The sequence below is a fragment of the Lampetra planeri genome, chromosome 31 (genome assembly GCF_965212315.1).
Source record: "Lampetra planeri chromosome 31, kcLamPlan1.2.h2, whole genome shotgun sequence".
NCBI lineage: Eukaryota > Metazoa > Chordata > Hyperoartia > Petromyzontiformes > Petromyzontidae > Lampetra > Lampetra planeri.
Genome location: NC_136137.1, coordinates 3,005,683 through 3,030,169, shown reverse-complemented (window position 1 = coordinate 3,030,169; position 24,487 = coordinate 3,005,683). Strand labels below are relative to the sequence as shown.

At 43.0% G+C, this 24,487-nt stretch overlaps 1 protein-coding gene across 3 annotated transcripts; it reads left to right on the top strand.

Annotated features, from left to right (window-relative positions):
- The first annotated feature begins 4,468 nt into the window (after positions 1-4,468).
- LOC144729095 (transmembrane protein 106B-like) lies at positions 4,469-20,212 on the top strand. Of its 3 annotated transcripts, XM_078609008.1 has the most exons (9): positions 4,491-4,561; positions 7,271-7,458; positions 9,644-9,976; positions 12,299-12,362; positions 13,982-14,141; positions 15,381-15,521; positions 17,348-17,397; positions 17,506-17,559; positions 18,421-20,212. In XM_078609008.1, exons 3-9 carry the CDS (start codon positions 9,736-9,738, stop codon positions 18,563-18,565), a joined length of 855 nt encoding a protein of 284 aa, XP_078465134.1. In that variant the 5' UTR covers positions 4,491-4,561; positions 7,271-7,458; positions 9,644-9,735; the 3' UTR covers positions 18,566-20,212. The 3 variants fall into 3 exon arrangements, with proteins under 3 accessions (XP_078465132.1, XP_078465134.1, XP_078465135.1); XM_078609006.1 differs by lacking the exon at positions 7,271-7,458 and having other exon boundaries at positions 4,469-4,561; XM_078609009.1 differs by lacking the exons at positions 4,491-4,561; positions 7,271-7,458 and adding an exon at positions 7,805-7,828.
- The last annotated feature ends 4,275 nt before the right edge of the window (positions 20,213-24,487 follow it).

The window sequence follows — 24,487 nt, the reverse complement described above, 5'->3', positions numbered from 1 at the left end:
CATAATAAAATAATTCTCACGACGTTTCGGCTACAACGCAAGCAGCCGTCTTCAGGTGAAGAATGAGACACTACCAAGCTAGGAGCTTATATATAAGCTGGGTTGGAGGTGGAAGAGCGCCTTAACAAAAAGAATGTGCATATGAAGAGGAATTTAGCATATTCATGGGAAATGCGTAGGAGGTGGGTGGGGGGGTTTCAAAGTCATATTATGCCCATGCATTATGCAGGATCAGCAGCACCAAGGGGGGGTGCAGGGAGTAGCATTAACAAAGGAAGGAATGTTAATGATATGTAGCTGCAGTTACTAAACAACCACGTAGAAAACTAAAGTATAAACTACATAAAAAACTAAAGTATAAACTGCATAGCACCATCAGTATACTTACTATACTCTACAATAAGCTGAGTTACTAACAGCAAGTAATACATTACAATTCTACGTCGTAAAAATTATATAATATGCTTCCATCTAAACTTTATTCTCTTACATCACACGAGCATATACCGTACTATATACTGCCATAGATAAACCCAACATTAAATTATATACTGTATTGCTATAAACCACCTCATACATTTTAATATAACACTATGTATTATTCTACCCACCCTAATGTGTATCGAAATGGTTTATTACGTCCTTCCAATGATTGCTAAGCCAGAATCCATCTTCTCGGTTAAAATTGTCTCTGTGTTTGTATATGTGGATCGCCTCATGAACAAATCTCTCATGATAGCCAGATGGCTTGCAGAGAACCTCTGTCTTGGAGAAGTCAATGTCATGTGAGCCCACTGAGTTGTAACAGTGATCTGCCACGGCTGAGGTGTTTGTCCTACCGTGTTTCAGGTCAGCTTTATGTTCACGGATGCGGTCCGAGACATGTCGTTTGGTTTCCCCAATGTAACTGTTACCACAGAGGCAACTTAGTTTGTAGACGCCAGGGTACTGTATGTCTGGAACCACATCTTTTACAGACGGTACCAGATCACGGATTATATGTACTGTGTTGAATCGGACCTGGATCTTGTGTTTAATCAGGATTTTGGAGATATTTTTTGTGACCCCAGCAATGTAGGGTAAGGTGATGGTCTTGAAAGGCTCCTCAACAGGATCCTTCTTGATGGTTGGAGTGATCACTCCAACCATCAAGAAGGACAATAAGCTGAGTTACTAACAGCAAGTAATACATTACAATTCTACGTCGTAAAAAATATAATATGCTTCCATCTAAACTTTATTCTCTTACATCACACGAGTCTACACCGTACTATATACTGCAATAGACAACCCCAACTTTAAATTATATACTGTATTGCTATAAACCACACAAACTCCACTCTACATCCTGGCACCAGACAAACTCCACTCTACATCCTGGCACCAGACAAACTCCACTCTACATCCTGGCACCAGACAAACTCCACTCTACATCCTGGCACCAGACAAACTCCACTCTACATCCTGGCACCAGACAAACTCCACTCAACATCCTGGCACCAGACAAACTCCACTCTACATCCTGGCACTAGACAAAATCCACTCTACATCCTGGCACCAGACAAACTCCACTCTACATCCTGGCACCAGACAAACTCCACTCTACATCCTGGCACCAGACAAATTCCACTCTACATCCTGGCACCAGACAAACTCAACTCTACATCCTGGCACCAGACAAACTCCACTCTACATCCTGGCACCAGACAAACTCAACTCTACATCCTGGCACCAAACAAACTCCACACTACATCCTGGCACCAGACAAACTCCACTCAACATCCTGGCACCAGACAAACTCCACTCTACATCCTGGCACCAGACAAACTCCACTCAACATCCTGGCACCAGACAAACTCCACTCAACATCCTGGCACCAGACAAACTCCACTCAACATCCTGGCACCAGACAAACTCCACTCTACATCCTGGCACCAGACAAACTCCACTCTACATCCTGGCACCAGACAAACTCCACTCTACATCCTGGCACTAGACAAAATCCACTCTACATCCTGGCACCAGACAAACTCCACTCAACATCCTGGCACCAGACAAACTCCACTCTACATCCTGGCACTAGACAAAATCCACTCTACATCCTGGCACCAGACAAACTCCACTCTACATCCTGGCACCAGACAAACTCCACTCTACATCCTGGCACCAGACAAATTCCACTCTACATCCTGGCACCGGACAAACTCAACTCTACATCCTGGCACCAGACACACTCCACACTACATCCTGGCACCAGACAAACTCCACTCAACATCCTGGCACCAGACAAACTCCACACTACATCCTGGCACCGGACAAACTCAACTCTACATCCTGGCACCGGACAAACTCCACTCTACATCCTGGCACCAGACAAACTCCACACTACATCCTGGCACCAGACAAACTCCACTCAACATCCTGGCACCAAACTCCACTCTACATCCTGGCACCAGACAAACTCCACTCTACATCCTGGCACCAGACAAACTCCACTCTACATCCTGGCACCAGACAAACTCCACTCAACATCCTGGCACCAGACAAACTCCACTCAACATCCTGGCACCAGACAAACTCCACTCTACATCCTGGCACCAGACAAACTCCACTCTACATCCTGGCACCAGACAAACTCAACTCTACATCCTGGCACCAAACAAACTCCACACTACATCCTGGCACCAGACAAACTCCACTCAACATCCTGGCACCAGACAAACTCCACTCTACATCCTGGCACCAGACAAACTCCACTCAACATCCTGGCACCAGACAAACTCCACTCAACATCCTGGCACCAGACAAACTCCACTCTACATCCTGGCACCAGACAAACTCCACTCTACATCCTGGCACCAGACAAACTCAACTCTACATCCTGGCACCAAACAAACTCCACACTACATCCTGGCACCAGACAAACTCCACTCAACATCCTGGCACCAGACAAACTCCACTCTACATCCTGGCACCAGACAAACTCCACTCTACATCCTGGCACCAGACAAACTCCACTCTACATCCTGGCACCAGACAAACTCAACTCTACATCCTGGCACCAAACAAACTCCACTCTACATCCTGGCACCAGACAAACTCCACTCTACATCCTGGCACCAGACAAACTCAACTCTACATCCTGGCACCAGACAAACTCCACTCTACATCCTGGCACCAGACAAACTCAACTCTACATCCTGGCACCAAACAAACTCCACACTACATCCTGGCACCAGACAAACTCCACTCTACATCCTGGCACCAGACAAACTCCACTCTACATCCTGGCACCAGACAAACTCCACTCTACATCCTGGCACCAGAATTATTTAATTATGTTTTATTTATTATTATTTCATTATTTCCATTCTACGTGACTTAACCGAAAGAACCAAGAAGATGAATCCCTGCAGTCACGAAAGCTTTAAATCGAAACATGAATAAAGCGCTCTAACTAGCATTTATCGTTAAAAAAATGTCCATGTTTTTTACCCCAGTAATTACCCTGTAATCGCGACATTTGTATGGGATAAGGGTAAACGGTAAGGTAAAGGTAGGCTCGTTCTTTTTTTACCTTTTACCTTACCTGCTAAAGGGTAAAAGGTAGGGTAGCGCGATTGTATTGTGGTAAGGTAAAAGGTAGGGTAAAGTTTCTCTTGTATTTTTTTACCGTTTAACTTTTACCTTACCTTGCCGAGGCCTAGTTTGTAATAACCCACTGGTGTGCAGATTAATATGAATTGAGTGGATTTTTTGGAAGGATATTGCTTCACGTTTTCCAAAAATAAATGGCCTGCTACATGGAAAATACTCGTAAAACGCAAACCTAGAGGTACATCCTCTTGATTAATTTCCAACTCTGAATCGCACATTAATGATTCAATTAAAATACATTCTGCTCTCGACAAATGTATGACAAATGCTTCCTTCAAGCAAATGAAACAGAGATTAAACAATACACCTTACAGAAGAAACAATAATACATCGAAAGAGAGCCAGAAAGACCGAGATACACTGCAATTCCCATGCGATCCAGTCATAATAAACACAGGACAGATCATTGGCACGCCAGTCCTAGTGTTTTAAGTCGGTATAGGTATTCGCGTACAGGGACTTAACGTTTCATAAGCTTATGAGAGAGACATAGAAGATCAACTTGAAACGAGACTTGATACAGCTATCGTGCTGTGACGGTTCCACCTGAAGACGGAAGCTTGTGTTGCCTCCGAAACGTCGTGAGAATTATTTTATTATGTTTTTATTATTTTATTATTTCCCTTCTACGTGACTTTACCGAAAGAACCAAGAAGATGAATCCCTGCAGTCACGAAAGCTTTAAATGGAAATTTTACGCGACAGATGTTTAACTTCTTCGACACGTGCTATTGACGGATGCGTGTAAGCCAGTCCCAAACAACAACAATATGGAATCGATTCTCGAATCGCTAGAAAGTTCTGAGTCGTGGAATCGCAAATCGATTCGGGTGAATCGATTCGTTGGCTCAGGAGTTAAAATTGCGGCAAACGCCGAGCGGGGTCGCTTCTTGCTGTCGTCCTGGTCAGTGTTCATCTACGTTTCTCCTCAGAATCACCACTTTGTTTATGTATCTTTAGTTAGTATTACTTCGTGCGTGTGTTGTATTGTTTCATGTTGTACGGGGTTGCATTTTTTTTAATCATCAGCCCCGGCTGAGTTGGAGACGTAGCCGAGTTACGGTCGTGGTTGTTTCGCGGCCTTGTTGCTATTGTTACTTTATTGTGTCTTTGTGTTAATGATAAGATGTTCACGGTGCCGTGTCTTCAAATCGGAACATGTCAACATTAATTCGCTCGCATAACCAAAGGGATTTGAAAAGCGGCACCCAAGAATGGGAGCCTCCGCCCAGGAGATGGAGCGATGTAAATCGGGATCTAGATCGGATCTTTAAACCGCGGGATCCGTGGTGGTGGTGGGGGGGTGGCGACTACCAAACCAGCCCTTGATTCAGCAGTGGATAGACCATGGCTGGTGGTGAATTCTGTGTAGAAGCCCGCGTTAGGCCGCTCGCTGTGGTACGCATCACGGGGCCTGAGGCCTTAAACGGCAAAATATAGGCGACGTTTCGGGCAGTGGGCCTTATTCATAACGCACGTTCATGATGTGCTAAGGCCGCGGGTGTTATTGACGAAGGTTTAGTTTTTATTGCTGGTTATTTGTCCCCTGCGCAACCTCCACCAACGCAGCAGCATCGCCAAATAATTGGTTTCAAAATGCATTAACGAGGTGTAAACATCAACTGCCATGCTGTGTTTGATTGTTCTAATCATTATTATTATACATGTGCACGTAAAATGTGTGGATAAATAGCGCAATGTTGTAATGGTGAGTGTAGTCGACGATCACTTGTGTTTATTTTGAAAGTCCACTACATCGGATGCCGCTGTGTAGAGACGTGGTTCCCAAAATTGTGGTTTTGTGAATCATGTGGTTCTTGTGTTTCGTGGTTTAAAAATTGCTGGAATGTTTATCAGCTTTATCCATGATGCCACATTTGTCAACTTTATCGTGCGTTAGAGGTGGTGTCTTTTACAGTTAATCACACGCAGATCGTTAACCGCGGGTTAAATTATTTTTACCTCCTGGTTATTTTATGGTTAAGCGTTTGTTAAAACTAAAGGGGATGGGTTCCATTAATTATTGCGGGTTAGCCCTGTAATGATTTCGAAAATGGTCAGTTAATTTATTAGAGGCGGTCCCTTAAAGACATTTAAATTAAGTAATATTTTATATGGATTGTTAAATAGTGGACCTATTTATTGTGGACCTATTTATCTCATTCAAAGTGAATACTTTTTATTAAAGGTGCAGTTTTTTAAAACATTTGCAAGTGCAGTTTTTGAGGGCTTATATAATCATATTTAAATAAGTTTGGCGAAGTAATAGATTAATAACTTTATCATGCTCGTTTATGTGTTTGCGTTTACCTCGCTACAACAGTTCCACCTATAATGCAATGTGTCAGCACCATTTTATAATTTTGGCTCTTTCTGACACACATTTTACTTGTGCAATTCGACTTCATTAATTGTTAATACATATTTTTTACTATCTATGGGACTTTATTCGTGTCTTAAATATGAAAGTATATGAGAGACGACATTTCGAACAAAGGCCCTTAATCATAAGTACATACTTGGGTAGGGAGATGCCAGATAGGGAGGGATATTAACGTAATTGTGCGATGAACAAGTGTCAAAATTAAGGAGATGTTACATAAAAATTACTCAAGTGGCTTTGACATCTATTCACGTGGTGCAATAATGTGTGTTATACAACGGTCATTCTTTGAGTCATGTGCACAATTGGACTTTTGAAGCCCTTCTTGGGTAAGGTGCTTCTACTGATCATAAACAAGTAAAGCCTCCCATTTTAAAAACAAACAGGGTGGATTTAATTATTTACTAAGTAATTGTACGGTTGTTTTAGCTTTCGGGCTTATGTTGGCTGTGTTCACACAACCTACATATGGTGATCGAAATAACTGCAGCGTTGACTCAAACCATGATGTACCTTGGTAATCACATGTCTTTTAAAATTAGAACGTCCTTGGTGGGTATTTGCTAATTTTGTATGATTTTGACTTAAAACTTTCGTGACTGCAGGAATTCATATTCTTTGGTTCTTTCGGTAAAGTCACGTAGATAGAAAATATAAATAAATGTATATTCACTCCACATGGGTAATATGGTGGCGTAACAAATTACTGTTGGACCTGCGTGGCGGTAGGTGCCTGTCGTCTTATGCGATCCATGCTGTCTGCACCATTTAGAGCGTGATCATATAGCTATCCTCTCAGTACGTGGGAGTGATGGGGCAGCGGTTAGTGCACTGTGCCATGAAGTCGGTGGACATGAGTTCGATACCCGGCCATAGCTAGCATCAATGGAGAATTATATCAGTTAGCGGGCTTCCTTGCCCCCCCCCCCACCGCTTTTGCCAACCATCAATTTCAGAAATCTATTTCATAACACTGCTAGAACGCAATATTAAACCTACTATAGAGCTATGCTACCAGAGAGATGGAGTTTTGGCTTGTCATTTTTACTTTCAAAAGTAACCAAATGTAAGGATTATTGAATGCTTCCACGCGTTGTTTTAAGCATCTCAAGACAAACAATCTGCTGATTTTTAGCACCCCGAATGTGTTTGTAATCCTTGTTTACTCTTTTTCCTTTTGCCCTCCTTTCCCCACCACTGTGTGCCCTCTTCCACCCTATCTCACAACAGGGATCAACAGTGGTTTTTACAACACGGGTGTGGTTTTTACTGCGTTTGATAACAACGGTCAAATGTTATTGGCAATCTTGATTTGAAGCTTTCGTGACTGCACAAATCCATACTCTTTGGTTCTTTCTGTAAAGTCACGTAGACATAAAATTGATAGATCACGACGTTTCGATCGCAACCGTCATCAGGTGAGACAAACACAGCACAAGAACTGCTGACGCAGTTAACGGATTCTTATTGGCCTTGAGTATTCCTTGTTGAATTACTGACGTTACAATTTAAAACGCAGTACACCTTCGACTATTCTTCCCAATTGGAGAGAATCAAAAAAAGTGCGGGTCGCAGTTCTATGCAGGCGTGTAAGTATGGTCCAGCGGCAACACGTTCGCCACCAGTTGCAGAGGTTAACGGTTCGAATCCAGTGCCAACAGTCCTAATTAATACTGCGGGTGTTATTAACCGTGACGGCATGTGTCGTCTGCTTTTCAGTGGATGTTAAAAATCCCGTGACGTCTATGGGAAGAGTAGGCTATTTTGTGCCGGCAGAATGGTCTCAAGGTAATCCACTCCTGGCAAGACCTCCCAAAGCTGTCGCCATTCCTCGTTCTCCTCTTATACAATAATCCATCTGCAACCGCGCACAAAACACACACACACACGGCACACGCACGCACACAAAGATCCACGTATAGCCTTAACAGACCTGGCAAGTGCTGTTAGCGAGCACGGGATGCGAGAGGGTGGGTGGCTAGCACCACTCCTGACTGCCTTTGTATTCCCGATATTTACACACCGCACCAGGTACTTTTTTGAAGCCGAGTCGACCTAGGGGAGGCCAAGGACCGGTTCAGATCATCGTCACTGGTGTTGGCCGTGAGCTGGAATCGAACACGGCTCGCGGGGTTCATTGTGCAGCACGCTAACCGCTACGCTCCTCTGATGCAATAATCCACCTGCACAGGGTCAAACCCTTATCAATGTTAATTTTGTGCTGTTATATATATTACAATTGACGTTCTTGTTATAGTGGAAAAACATTAAACAAGTATTGTATGTACCTCTTGGTGGTTGACATGAACTATACGTACACTGTCACCACTACTGATGCGTATATACCTTTGTTGAACTTCTTTCGCACCGTACGTAGCCAATGGGGGGGCTCAACAAATGAAACAGCAGTTGGCTGTCACTGCTGTGCATTACGCCATTTGGGTGGTGTGTTCAGCTCGCTCCGTCCATGAAGGGTCTTTGGTCCCATTCAGCAAGGGGTGTATAGGCAAACGTGTAAACATTACCTGCCACGCATTGTGACTCACATGACTGGTGACGACACATGTATTGGGAAATACGCAGACAAGCCTGGATACTTGAGCTGAATGCACAGCTGTGTACCTTTGAGCATCATTGTTCAGTAATGGTTTGAGACTGCATTGACAAGTACATAATATGATATTAAAATGGTGCTTGCCTTTTATTATTGGCCAGTGGGTGAACTGTTTGAACTGTTTTTGCAGGCTACCGTGGAGAGCTGTGCACGTGCCATAAATTAACAGTTATATAATCACACTGGCTTTGAGTTCAGTCGCGTTGACAGCTTTTTCTGGTCAGCTTGGAGGAACTAAACAAACCGATCTCTTGGTAACGTTTATGATAAGCAGTTTGCTTGAGCGGTTGCCGAATGTACAGTGCCTCCGCGTGGTCCGCTTAATCAAACACTCCTTTTTATTTCACCTCGGAAACGCCACCAACAAACCCAGCGTCTATGAAATGCGCATAGGTCACTGATAAGAAATGACAAAGCAATAATTTTCTGTTTTTGGGCTACCATAACTGAATTGAGCCATTTTCTGTTTTTTTTACTTAATTTACGCGAGCTGTTTTAAATGTCCCCCTGCACTTAGTTTTGTGAGTGGATCCTCCTGATCTATACTGGCCCATGAAGGGTCCAATACTTCATACTCGCACTTTTATAGTGTGCAGTTGATGCTTAAGTGATTGAATTCACACAGCACGTGATCTCATCAGATCCCGTAAGCTAAGCAGGTTTGAGCCTGAACAGTGATTGGATAGGTGACAACCATGCATAGCGAGCTTGTATGTAGGCTGTGGGGCTATGCAACAGAGATCCGTTGTTGTACTGTACTTCTCTGCGCCCACGTCTATACTGCCTGCCCTTACTAACCCACACTGACCAGTGAAGCGAAGTATGGATAAATGAACCTCCATGACCTGTACGGCACGAGGAGGCCTTCAGAGAATTGAGAAAATAGCTTCATATATACATGATATGTATATGAAGCTTGGCACTGATGTTGTGTCAGTCAGAAAAAAAAATCCAAAATCATGTTAATGACGATGATGTTTGTCTCGCAGAACCTTTTGGCGGTGAGCTTCACTACAAAGAGTCTGCGCATCTTTGAAAGGCAGCTCGGTGGGGGCGAGCAGGAGATTTTCATTCCTGAACAATGGGCTCTACGGCGTCGCGGTACAAGACTTTCGGCGGCGGCGGTGGCAATGACAGCTCGGGACCTCTCGCGTCCGGGAGCCCCAACGGGAACTTGGGGGTGCTGCCATCTCGAGATGAGGACATCGGAGAGGGGACGGCTGTGGCGCCTGCCGACATCTCTCAGTTCCCCTACGTAGAGTTCACGGGCAGAGACAGCGTGACGTGCCCCACTTGCCAGGGCACAGGACGTATACCCAGAGGTACGGGTAACAGTGCGTCGTTGCGTGAGGTCCCATTGAGCGCGCACGGCTGCGATTATAATTACTGTCGGCCTTTGTCAATTCACTGTCAGGTTCGAGGCGTGTGCACGCCATTGCCATCCCTCGTAGGCCTGAGATTCAGCAGTCTCAGTCGTGTGCTTGAACGGAAGCATCATGCTTGGGCACGTGCTCTCCCTTGGTTGCCATTCTGTCTCTAGCCTTGTCCTTTCTCCTTCCTGGCAATGTGTGCTTCTCAAGCCCACTTTATAAATTCATTGTTGTTTCTGATTTGTAATTGGTCACCGATGCATGCCCCCTGCTTTCTGTTTCTCACCGTAAATCTGAATGCATTAAACACCGAAATTCATATTTCCTGTTACATTCTGTGTCAAACTTATTCTTACTGAAGGTGTTTAATGCAAATTGACCAATGATGCGGACAGTAATTTTTGATTAAAAAGGACCACTTTCCTTGAAATAAAATGCAACTTAAACTGTGAAAAATTTACAAAGTAATGCCTCTACGAAAGTCGTTTTTAACATGCTGAAGGTTTACAATAATCCTTGGTAGTTGAACAAAAGCAGTTTTTTACGTGCGGTCTTGTTGCGTGGTTGTACGACATGTCCAATTTTTATAAACAACATTACAAATATCTTTAGTGATACAATTTGGTCACAGTGTAGTGAGTCCAACTAAGTTGTAGACGTCTTGGGAGCAACACGTTTTTATTAAACTCTTAGCACAACATACTCCAGGCTATTTTAATGTAACAATTCAATACTTCATGCCTAACAATCATCCACAAGTCCTAGTTTTGTGAGTGGGTTCGCTGAACATGCTATACATTTACATTCTTACATAACAAGTGCTAACATACACTATTAGGGCTGCCTAATTGCATTTTTATATTTATGTGTTTTTGTTTGAATTCGTGGTGTTTATTCGTTTAGTTTGTTAAAGTAGTGGTATGAATAGTAATAATTGTAATTTTCAATTAAAAGTCTCAGTCTTAAAAATAACTTTACACGGGCGCCATGTTATTGGTTTTGTTAGGAATTCCAAGAATTAGGGTTTGGAATGTGGCAGCACAACATACTAAACATACTTTGAGGAAAGAACCCACTCATGAAGACTTAACACTCAATTCCCTGCCATCCAAGTACTAACCAGACTAAACCGGCTTTGTTTCTGAGATCTGTTGAGGTTGGTTGAATCCAGGGTGATTTGGTTCTTCAAAAAAATACCTGTTCGCAACTATGATAACATTTCATATTTTGTGTGAATACATTAGAGTAAGGTGCCATTTCGTAGCCGCTCATCCCGAGCTATAAATGCCCTTTGTACTGTTTACCTTTTGGCGTCCTCTGGTTTATGCTGGTGAAATTAGGCCCTAAAGAAGGCTGTTTCTAGTGTAGACCAATCGGTTTCAATGACAAGACACATTATCAGAGCATGTTTTTATTTGCATGTTCACCACAAGTACGTGTGGTTAATGCACACATGAATCATTGCAAAAGTTTTCTATTTGTTGTTTGAACATCTTAATACCTGTTTTTATTGCTAGTAAGGGTAAAGCCTACTCAATTTTTTTTTCATACATTAGACTACTGATTGAGAAAAAAGGATAAACAACCTGTATTTGACACATTCCACCAAACAACACACTGCTCAATGGGAAACAGCTCGTTTGCATCGGCTTACCGACACTGAGTTAAGAAATAACTATTTGTTTTTGGAATATGGAAAGCTTAAAAATTTGCACAAATTAAAAATGTGGAAATTGATTAGAATACGCTGCCATTTCTCCTATTTCGTCATGGTCTCCACAAGTCCGGCGACCAAGGGGAAGAGCGGGTGGAAGGATGCTGTAAGGGCAAATCTCGGAGGTCGCTAGTTTACTTTGCAGCAGATGTGGGATCTGGCAGAATGCGTTGGTGAGGTGTGGTAGCATCAAGAGTTTTGTCCATGGTGAAACCGTGATCATATTGGAAATTCAGTAACAGCTTGTACATTGGAGGGTTTAAATCGCAAAATAATTACCTTTCATGATTGCTGTAGTCAGTTGTCAACAGTTTACAATGAAAATGATGTTCAGACTACCAACAGAAACTGCAGTGACCCATCCAATATAAATAACAAAGGAAACAAGCAACCATTAGAAATCACTAGTCTTGTTTGTGGTGCTTTAATTGTATGCTGGTGGTGCGTTCCATGGAAGGATGGGTGCTGCTGTTTGTGCCATGAATATTTGCCCAAGGGACAATAATAATTATCACAGACGGTGAAAATATGCCCACGACGGCTTGTGTTTTTCTTGACAGAGCAAGAAAATCAGCTGGTGGCACTGATCCCATACAGCGATCAGCGGCTGAAGCCCCGAAGGACGTACGTGGTTTGTCTCGTCTTGTGATTAGCAGTGACTGGCAAGGATTGTCTGGTTATAACACACCTCCATCCAGAGATATGTTACAATAGAACTACTCTTTATCGCAGTGATGTGGAGGATGAACATTGTTGATCCTATTATGGTAATCATTAATATATTCCACTTGTCATTGCTGCAAGACTCTACTTATCCACAATAAATTTGCAGATAATAGGAAGCTGTCCTGTAGTGTGAGAGGAAATGTGACGATTGCAGCTAATCGGACTCCTAGCCATGCAGATGTTAGTTTACTGTATTAATGTTTCAAACCCACCACACCAAGCCGCTGGTAGTTATTAAATAATTGCTCCTGATATTGGTTTAATTTTTATAATGTAAGTGCCATAACAGTGAAATGAGAGAAACCAGAATTATAATACAGGCAGTACAATTTGGGTGAATGCCTTTATATAAATTGCAAGAAGAAGTAGCGTGCACATGTGCTATGATACAGCACAGAGGTGTAGTACTCTGCATTGCCATTTTTTATATCCATGGCATTCGTTCAATAATCCATAAAAAAAATGCTGTGGTGAACTGAATAGTATGCTTCGTGTAAAGTGAAAAAACAAGGCTTTTGAAAATGTTTAGCCACAATTAAATTTATAAATGGGCAGACTACGAAATTTGACATAATTATGTGGTGGTTAAGTCATGGTGTAATACGATTTACAGTATAGTTGGTTTTTACAACCTGCATATGCTCCATCTGACCTTGTTTAAATGTGATGTAACATTCTGATGTGATTGATGCTTGCGAATTCAGTCACTGTTCTCTTTCGCTGTAAACTGAACAGTTGTCCAAAGTTAATGCAACACAAAAAATGTATCGAATACAAAATTAAATGACATTTGCTTTCAAATTGAGCAGGGAACAAATTTACTAAAATTAAGTGTACAGTGTGTGCATGATCGAAACCTACCCAGCAGGTTCATAGTACAATTAGGTGCCTGTTGCGCTCCCTCTGCCAACTATTTGCAACTTTACATTTTATTATTTCTATGCCTTTTGGAAACACTTGTTTACCTCAGTTATTTGCTCTTTATAAATTAAGTACATCACACTTCGAGGATACATTTGCATATTGAATTGTATGCCCAAATTGTTTGGGTTTTTCTTCAGTGGCTCTTAGTCTGTGGAAGTTTAAATTCATTTAAAGATTAGACAATTTTAATCTAGGCTTAATTTTCATCTCGACAGCAGACTTGCTATTCATCTCATCTCACTCCACATCTCTCTGTGATGTAACAATCACACAAGTTAACGTCATCACTCCATGCCTCCAGCCCTTGCTATCTTGGCTGCGTTCACTCCTTTGGGTGCCACTCTTGAGTCTAGACGATCAGCGTCATCCCTTGTTGCGGCGTGTCCTGCCCAAGCACGCTTATATTTCTCAACACAAGTTTGAGACTTGTAATTGGCTGTTTAGATACGACTGATGTGTTTTTTCATTATAATGGCCTGTCCCTTGCTATTATTGCAGCTCTCTAGTCCAGTCTAGTGTGCGGCCACATATTACGCACCGCATGTTGACGTAGCCTAACATTGCACGACTTTGACGCCATGTGTCGCATGCAGCAAGCTGTACGTGTTGCTGTCGGTCTTGTCCTGCCTGCTTGTGTCGGGGCTCATCGTCTACTTCCTGTTTCCGCGCTCGGTGGATGTCACCAACGGAGGCATCAAGTCGGCGCTGGTCACTTTCAACGCCAACACCAGCACGGTCTACATAAACATCACGGTACGCGGTCGCGGGTGACCGATACAAGTTCACTCTTGATTTGAAGCTTTCGTGACTGCAAGGATTCATACTCTTAGGTTTTTTCGGTAAAGTCACGTAGGTAAAAATAAATAATTAAAATAATAGAAATAATAATAATATACATTTTTATACTAATTTTAAATTCTAATAATAATAGAAATAAAATAATAACTCTAATTTATACAGTAAATTCAGCTGTGACGGTCCTACCTGATGACGGAGACTTGTGTTGCCTCCGAAACGTCGTGATTTATTATTTTATTTCTATTATTTATTTTTTGTTTTTACCTACATGACTTTACCGAAAAAACCAAAGAGTGAGTTCACTCTTGATGTGCCAAACGCGGTTTTGCCAAGTGGCCGGACAGGAATAGCCTGGCGGTCGTCTCACTTGGCCGCTGCCTCAGCTTAAAACGGGCTGCTGATGCCATTCTGGCAAAGCATGCCATCTGTTATATGATTGTTAATAAATAGCCTACAATAACATATTCAAGGATATACCTGTGTGCCAGGTCATAGCTTAAAATTGACAGATTGAAATGTGTATCTAGAACTTTATTGTGAAACATGACAACCTTAGTCATGTAACTTACGGTTTGTTATATTTGCAAACGTTATAAAATATGTCCTAGCTCTTTTATGTAATTGAACCTTATGGCAGGACCCCAGGTACCATAAGTCCCCGGCTCTCGCATAAACTGTGTTGCGACGTCATTTTATGTCTGTTGAAGGCGAACGATCCGGCAATCTATTCCTCTCGAAGAGCTCTACACGATGCGCTAATCAAAGTTTCAAAGTTTTGTTTCTTCTGCGCATTCGTTCTCGCTGCGCTTGCACGACATGACGACAGAATGATTAGTCCCAGGTGGGTCGTGGCGTTTATGTGCGTGGTGGAACGGAGTCGCCAAAAATAAATTAATTAATTACGATTTTGACTTCCGTTTATTCGGGACCCCAGGGTGCCCGCACCGCACACTGGACATGCAACACGACAACATTGCACTGTAGGCAGAGAGGCCTGAAGAACCCCTTTTTTAAATTTGACCTTTCTTGGGTGTGCTAAATTCTCATTATTGTAGCTCTCGTATTTTTTTTATGTCCGTTTGTTTAAAGGTGTCTTTTAAAAGCAGCATGCGTAACTGTGAATCATTGACAGGTTATTCAACAGTTGCTGCATTGTGGTGTACAGTGGTTCACTAAGCTGCCTTTCTTCCACAGAGCTCCCTGAACATTACAAACAACAACTTCTACTCTGTGTACGTGATGAACATCACGTCGCAAGTGCAGCACCTCAAGACCGTCATAGGCACGGCACGCTTCACCAATGTCACCCATATCGCCCCACTCAGCCAGAGCCAGGTAAGAAAATACACACGCCAACATGCACATCTGTTTGCTTGTGAAGATATACTCCCCTTATATTCCCTGTATAATTTTAGAAGTACCGTAGGGAGTGGGGCTGTATGGTGGGCAGCAGAGGGGTAGTGCAGGATATTCCATTGTTGTACTGTGTTTATATGCTACCACGCCTATGCTTCCCACCTTCAACCCACATTCACCAGTGTCGTCAAGTATGGTATAAACAACTCCCATGACCTGCATGGCATGGAAAGGCCCTTATTGAACGGTGGATTGATTAAGGGCTGTACAGGTGTAGTGAGACCAACTGAGTCGCAGACGTTGTCTTTGGAGCAACACTATTTCAGTAGCTCAACATAACACAACCTACACTTGGGTGTTGAATGCCCATCTAGCCACGCTACGGCAGAACTAGACACGGTTCGCTATCCCGGCCCGGACCACAAGCTGGGTCCCGGACCCCGTGGCTAGAGGCTTCTTTTACCCGACGTGGGTCTTCTTCACCAGCAACATGAAGAATCCCTAGCCCCTCGCGGCCCCCGTTATATCGGCCTGGGCTGGGACTGGCTCCGCTTCTCGCCCCGCCCACCTAGATCTCTCGAGCTCTTTCCCAAAGGCTCCCAAAGAGCTTTTTTATACCACGTGACTGCCCAGCGGCCCCCGTCCACCGGTGGCCCCCCCTCCAATATCATCCGGTCACATGTCGGCAGGTTAACCAGCGTATCATACCCCAACATCGTAACCCTGGCTGGCTGACACTCCCTCTCACTCCTTCACTGGGATCCCCGCTAGGGCTGGTACTACACCCAGTAAGCGGGCTACACATAATGCCAACACATTATCCGCCGTGGCTTCGTAAGCCCGGCACCACAAAGTGACATTCACAGTCACTACGCAGATACTGTAGGGGACCTCCTATTGAAGCACATTGGCCTTTGAAGAAGCGGGTTGATTATAACTGTACCCGACTGCATTGGTCTTCCTAGTGCTTTTGTTGACTGCACAGCTTGCAAATATGAACTTATTAAAAAAATTCCAACATATGCTTATACTTGCGCACATGTAAGCTCTCGATATACTGCCTGCAATTCATTGCCTAGGTTTAAACAGCATATTAATGTGCATTTGGAGTAAACTAACAACTCAAATGCTCATGCAAGTGAGTTGTGAACGTCAGTTAATGAAAATCCAATCTGTCTCGCTGTACTGGAGAAAATTTAGATTTTTTAAATTCATTTAACATGAGCCTTTCTACTGGCACAATACAAGAACGTCACCTATGATACTTTAACTCAAGGTTCTCGAACAGAGAAGCTACTGTCCACCAGCTTCTCTGCTAGGGAACCTTGTGGGTAGCTAAGGGAACGGGCACAGGCATCGAGGCTGCTTAAGATTGGCTGTGGCTGTCAACTTGGAGTTAGGGAGCAAAATCAATTCTAAAGAAATGGGTTTTCAATCTAAATGATTTAAAAGTGCACGTCTCCAGTGGCTGCATAATATTAGAAGGAAGAACATTCTGCAGAAGCGCATCCGAAAGCGCGCAATACACTGACCATCTTTGTTCGATAGCCAGCGAAAAGCTGCTTGGAGGATGAAGGGAGGGAGCTTACTTACGGGCGTTTTCGAGAGGGACTCGAGAGAGATTGGCGCAGAAGGATGCCAATAAGCTCTATCTTGGCATAGGCTGTTACACTTCTTCACCAGCCACCTCGTCTGAAAATAATTTTAAAGTAAACACATTCATATCAATGTTTCTTCAGCCTGCATTGCAATGTGTTTGTTTTGTTGATAAGCAATGTGTACTCTGGGTGTGTCTCCTGCTTCAGATCGACTTCACCATCAATACAGAGATCAGCGCTGGTTTATCTTACGTCTAGTAAGTTTGATTTTCCCCCACCATCTTGATTTCTGCAAATGTTGCATAGGTTAAGTTTTGCGCCGAAAATTTGCTCATTTATTTTAACATGTTTTTTTTTCCCTGCAGCTACTACTGCACCTTGCCATCAATCAAAGTCCACAACATAGTGGTGCTTATACAGTAAGTGCAATTACTTTTACCTTTATGCAAATGCACTTATACGCTTTGTCCATGCACAAAATGTTTCAGAAATATTCCGTTTCCCTTTCGTCATTTGTCCTTTTTGACGGGGTTGTGTTCTCTTGACGTGGAAGTCATGTTGGTTAGATATCAAGGTTCACAAAGTGGATATTGAGAAATTTTGATGTTAAAGGTCCTGCGACATAATTATAAAAATATTACGCTATTGTTCGGCAGTGTCAAAGCTAAAAGAGGTACAAAAATTACCACAATTACATTGTAACAAATTGGTAGCTGAGTGGCCCAGGGGACTTCAATGTCGCAGAACTGAGCCAGCACCTCTGATATTCTGGGTTAGAGTCCAGGCAGCCATCCTTGATTAAAATTGGATCTGAAGTATAGCCAGTTAATCTCATCTCAGTCAATGAAGATTGAAAAAAGAACATCGTGTTACATTTAGACCTAATTTGGCAAAGTGTGACCAAGAATTATGAAATGTGGTTTTATTTGAAATGGGATAAACACTTTGCTTAGTATATAATAAAAGGGATGCCTTGAGTGTGAATACATTTGAGCCTGCAGTAGTTGAGTAACGTTACCTTATGGGAATAGTCTCTGATGCAGAGTTATGCACTTGTTTCCTGCAAAAGGTGCAAAAAAAAATTTAATTGGGAGAAATACAAGAAATATTTTTTTAAAGTTATCCATGTGCAAATTAGATCAAGGATTCTATTTCAAAACTGATTTGGAGGCTTGCACAACAATGAACATTGGATAAATGGAACAGAATGTTGGTGTACGGTTACATCACCATTGCCACCACTAAGCGAAGATGATAATGACCTTTCTTTACCCACGCAGGTCAACGGTGACAACTTCTTACGTGTGCCATGCCGAGCAGGACTCCATTGAGAGCTACGAGTACGTGGATTGTGGCTCCAACACAACATACCACCACGGTCGCTTCGGTGTGGCCCCCGCTGGGGGCTCCAACCATCTCGTCTGAAGGCGCCTCCCCCACCCACCGTAGGATTAAGATGATGTGACGTATTGCACAATCCCTTCAGCATAGGCATCGTTACGGAAAGGTACGGCCATTCCTGCAGCTTGTAGGGGCGGGGGGGGGCATGCACGAAGAGGTGCCGAGTTTATTTTTAGGGCGTGCCAGTACGCCCAGGTGTCTTAACCATGCAAGTGCAGTCTGGATATTGTCCAACAGAGCCATCTGTCAGGGCTTGTGTTTTTGCATGGATGTGTTTGTCTCATTCCTCCATTTGTGCATTATCACAGCTGTGTTGGTGGGGTGATATTTTTCCACTTAATTTATATTGTTGCTCCGAAGAAATGTTGCTTCAGCAGTGTGGAAGGCTAAGCATTGTCCCAATGTATTGCAAGTAAAACGGAGACCCTTACGAATGGTTTACTCATGTTTTGAGTGTGTTTGTGAGCATAATGCATGTAGTCTACACACTTCATGTTATCACCCCTCCCTAAAACCCTGTTTTGGACACCAATATTTTTCCTGCATCGTAAATCACATCCTTACGCACACGTTCATTTAGCAAGTCGGTGTTTTTGCATTGTCATATTGTTGAACACTGTTAATGGTTTTTGCACATTGTTACCGCTATCATTGGAATGCTAAATAAATGTTTAGGAAGCATTTTTAAGGAATAAGTTAGCGGTAAAATTTACAGTTGACAATGCTGGATTGGGGTAATTCAACATGCCTTGTTATATTTGTGTTGTATATTAGACATTTAATGTGTGTAGAGTAAACACGATGTACAGTATTACAAAACATGTTGACATTTTAATTTCCAATAAATAAAATGTACATGTAATGATTACAAATATAAGGTAAATCGTAACTATTGTTGGTATGTCCAGAGATTAGTGCCAAGATGAGGCAATGGAAATTACACCATTATTTGAATACACAGAAAGAAATACACAAACTTGCACCCCCAAGTCTTGATTCAAGAGCAGTGCCTAGTGGATATTATGGGAAGTTACTAACTTCTTAACATAACTTTTGTACTGTAATTAAAATAGATACTTTTCGAACCATAGCACGCTGTAATAGAGGTTTTTTTTGGCTTAGGTCGCGTGAATATAAATGTTTGTTAAACCTGCCACCACCCGACACAGCCAATTAGTAAGGTTTGACACATAAACGGAACATGCCGATTTATTACAACATTTACAATCAGAGTACGATGTTTTGCCAGTCTCGCCAGTAATTATAACTGGCATCAGACGGCAGCCAGATTTTGCTGCTTTTGTTTACGTGACAAACCTTACTAATTGGCTGTGGCGGGTTTAACAACACATTTACGCGATCTAACCTAAAAAAAAACTGGATTATATTGGTCACGAAAGCTTACGTGTTATACGATAGCAGCACACTGCTTTGTTGCATAAAAATAAATAATTAAAAAACAGCAGGACTTGGTGAAAAATGTTCTTGGTATCTTCTCTGTATTTTAATCCTTGTGATCTTCATTCTTTGGATAACATGAGAAACCTGTGGAACCTCGGATTATTATATGATGCACCGTCGTTTGTCGTGAATGCTTGTACCGTTGATTTGCTGGATGCTGCTGACTAGTTTATTAAGCTAAGTATAAAGCATACAAATACATGTTCTCAATGTGGTTTTTTTGCCTTTTTATTTCCAATATTGTGTCATTGCCCAGGATAAAATATTGGATATATTTTGTGTTTTAGAGATGGCTGGGTGGCTGAGGGGTTTGCGCAATGAGCCAGCATCACCTGAGATTCTCGATTCCAATACGGAGCTATCTGTGATTAAGGGTTCTCAAATGTACCAATTTGATTGTACCAGAATAGATACCTATGACTACATGCATACGCAAGACATTTTGGTTATTCTCTAAATATGCAAAAAAACAGCGCTAAGAATATACGATTGCTTGCTAATGGTGTGTGTATATAAAAGGAAAGATTTTATTGTATAATATGGACTACCATATATGGACTACCATATTATACCGGCAGACAAAACAAATCTGGCTGTCGCCTGATGAAGCTAGTTGTAATTACTGGCGAAACGTTGTGACTTGGCTCTCAAACACACCGGTGTGCTTTACTAGTAATGAATTGGCATGTTCTGTTTACGTGACGAACCTTACTAATTGGCTGTGGTGGGTTTAACGACAAATTTACCCGATCTAACTAAAAACAAATCCTGTATTATGGATATTGGTCGCGAAAGCAAAAGTGTTCAACAGACACAACGGCACTGTGCCCCTGTGATTGTGGACTTCCATGCCAGGACCAAAGATGGTGGAGGCATATACTGTCCAGTGTTTGGTGGGGAGCTCTGCTGCGAATGACAACTGCACACATGCACCGCACACCGTTGTATTAATTGCCGAGCGCTCTACCCAGTGCGACACACTGGGTTTTCCATGGGTAGCCTTTGGTGGACAGGGTCCTGAGTTTACCCAAAATGGTAGAAAACCCCTTTTGCTAAATCCCGCTGAGTGCAAATACTTAGTTGGTCCTCTAAATGGTCCATATTTTTCTTCTCTGTAGAGCTGAGATGATTGGTCAATAAAAAAACACGAATTTTGTGGTCGATTACTTGAGCTTTTTTTAAAATGTTGGCCACCCCCAAAATCCTGGCTCTTGAACGTTGGAAACTCCCTATAAGCCGTGCGAGAAGGCATTTGATGAGGCTAATGGATATTTAATTGTCACTGATGAATACTGTACACGGATTGGAGAACAAATGAAAACTAGTCTTTTAAGTGAACCGAACTTGGGCAGCGCATCACTCAAAGGGATGATGGGCAATGGAAGAGACTTGTCGGAATGGCATGCAAAGGAGAAACATGACCAAGGGTGTGACCACTGCAGAGATCGAGCATTGCAATAAGTTCGTGTATGGATTGTGGCATTGCGACAAACTGGGGAGGCATCCATTTAGCAGTGGGTAGATCATGTCTGATGGTGATGCCGAAATATTCCTTGGATGTAGCATTATACCAGAAGTGGCATATCTAACAACAGTAACAGGGGGTTGCATACGTGATCGGCTGCAATCGAACTGGATGTACTGCATAAGCTCGTATGAAGACGTCACGGGAGAAGACAAGTTACCTGCGTTTGTGACTGTCGCAGATCTCATCTGTAAAACCCCTCGCACACATTTTCAGCCTCAAAGGTACATATCTGTAATAACAGCCATAGAGGGTTCACGTGGGGATTGGCTTGCCGGTCCTGCTTGTAGCCAATAAGGGTTGAGATAGGGACCACGGCCCATGCCTCATCACGACAGGTCATCAGGAGTGATTGGCCTAGCCATTCGGGGCCCCAGCCAATGGGGAGCCGGATGAGAGGCGTGGTCCCGGGATTGACAGGGAACCATCGAGAATGGTCGAAGCTGTCCATGTACGATTGGCTGGGGGAACCACGTGACGAAGGTATTAAGAGCGAGTGGAGGGGAACGATCGGGAGCAGACTGAAACTGACAAGAGCAGGGTCACGCGCGGACGGGGGCTGGGGTTGCCACGTGCGCGGTGGGAACTTAGTGCGTGGTCTGTCCTCTCTCCGTTGTCTGCCAGCAACGGAGAGTGAGTGAGCAAAGTGTATTGTGGAGTGGAAATAAAAGGACCGATTCCGAAGCCGTCTCTGGAAGGATTATTACATATCCATGAGTGGAGATCCGCTCTTATTCGTCCAGTGTATAAAAAAAATAACTCGAAGACTAATAATTATAGACCCATCTCTATTTCACTAGTGTCTAAAATATTTGAAAGAATACATCAAAAGCAAACTACCTAAAAAGTCAGTGTCCTTCACAGTAAACAGTCTGGTTTTAGAGAGGATTACCTCACCATCACAAATATTATGGATGTATTCAATTTTCTTTTTAGTAACCTGAATAAAAGCCATGACGGCTGTGCACTGTTCCTCGACTTGTCAAACGCCTTTGATGTTGACCATGGTACATGTATTCTACTCAAGACTTGGTCAACTCCAAGACTTGGTCAACTCCATTGTGACTTTACTTAAAATCTAAATCTACATTGGGCCCTGTTTATCCATAAAATCCTGATTGGCAAATCTGCGCAAAACTTAGCCCCATTGTCAAACCCAAGAAACTTAACACGTCCATCGAACTTCCTTTTCACTATCCCTAGAAGTTGACAAGAAGGATCACGCCGTGGAATTAAGGAAAAACAACGCAGGATTGCTACAAAACGTTTATTTCATAATATATTGATGACTGCCCTGTGTCCTCGATCAAGTTCATCGCTAGGAAAGAACGAAGCACATTTTTTCTACTTTGCACTCATGTAGTTTTTGTATTGTTTGTTGTAATCTGCGGACCCGCAGCTGCTGGACATCTGTGAAAAAAGCTTCATAGCTCATCGGATTCCATCGAGCATACATTTTCTCATATTCTATGGGTCTTTCGGTAAAGCCACGTAGATAGAAAAATAATAGGAAAAAAATATCAAAGCGTTTCGTGTCGCAACACATGCAATCGTCTTCAGGTGAGCGAGAGAAAGTTGTTGAGACAAGGTCTTATATAGGCCTGAGAAGGGTGCATCAAGGTAGGTGGGTGGAGCTAGAGATGGTCCAACCACAGGCTGAGACAGTGACCTTTGTATTGTGAAAGATTAACCTGTAGGGCGCTACCAAAGCTGTGGAGGTGGCTATTGTATTGTGTGGAGCCCAAGGGTAAGTGGGCAGGGCGAGATATGGTATTTGCATGTAAATGTAAGATCGGAGGGCGCCCTGAGGCTGTGGAGGTGGCCATTGTGTTGTGATAAATTAGCATGTCAATGTATGAGAACCACCGCAACGGTGGATGTGCAAGTGAGACATTCAGCCCGTTGGAAAAAAAATACAAAGGCCACTGCCTCAGCCTGTGGTTGGACCATCTCTAGCTCCACCCACCTACCTTGATGCACCCTTCTCAGGCCTATATAAGACCTTGTCTCAACAGATTTCTCTCTCACCTGATGACGATTGCTTGTGTTGCGATAGAAACGTCGTGATATTTTAATTATTTTTCTACGTGGCTTTACCGAGAGACCCATAAAATGTCTTCCTGCAGTCAGTCACGAAAGCTTTAAGTCAAGTTACATTTTCTCATTCTGAAAACATGGCAGTGGAGATCTTCCAGAAGCGATAGAGAACTTCCAGAGGTTGTAGCCATCCAAAGTTGGAGGAGTTCTTCCGGGAGCGGTAGACATGCAAAGATGTCAGTGGATTTCAGGGAGCGGTAGACATGCAAACTTGGCAGTGGTCTTCCGAAATATTTGATTACGCAAAGTCGCTTCAAATATGACGTTTATTTACAGAAAGCGACGGTAAAAAATAAATATACGCAACACAGAGCTACATCCGTGCGTGACATCACTGCAAAAGAGCACCCCCCTTCATTAATATTCATGCCCGTGTGGAAATTTATACTCGCGCACATGCCGCACCCCTCCCCAATAACCAATATCGGGTGACGTCACTCCACATGGGGCACCCCCCCCCCCCCCCCTCATTAATAATCATGAGCTGAACACATTTTCTATTGAATATTTCAGATTTACTGTAAAATGCACCCATCCTTGGACGGGCAAAAAAGCCAGTGAGCCAAGAATGTCGATATGCAACGCTCGTGACGTCACTCCACGTGGACCAGCCCCCCTCATTAATAATCATGAACAGGTTACGTCCTCCACATGGACCCCCCCCCCCTTATTAATAATTATGAGCAGGTGACGTCACTCCACATGGACCACCATCCCCCTTCATGAATAATTATGAGCAGGTGACGTCACTCCACATGGACCACCATCCCCCCTCATGAATAATTATGAGCAGGTGACGTCACTCCACATCGAATAGCCCCCCTCATTAATAATCATTAACAGGTGACGTCACTCCACATGGG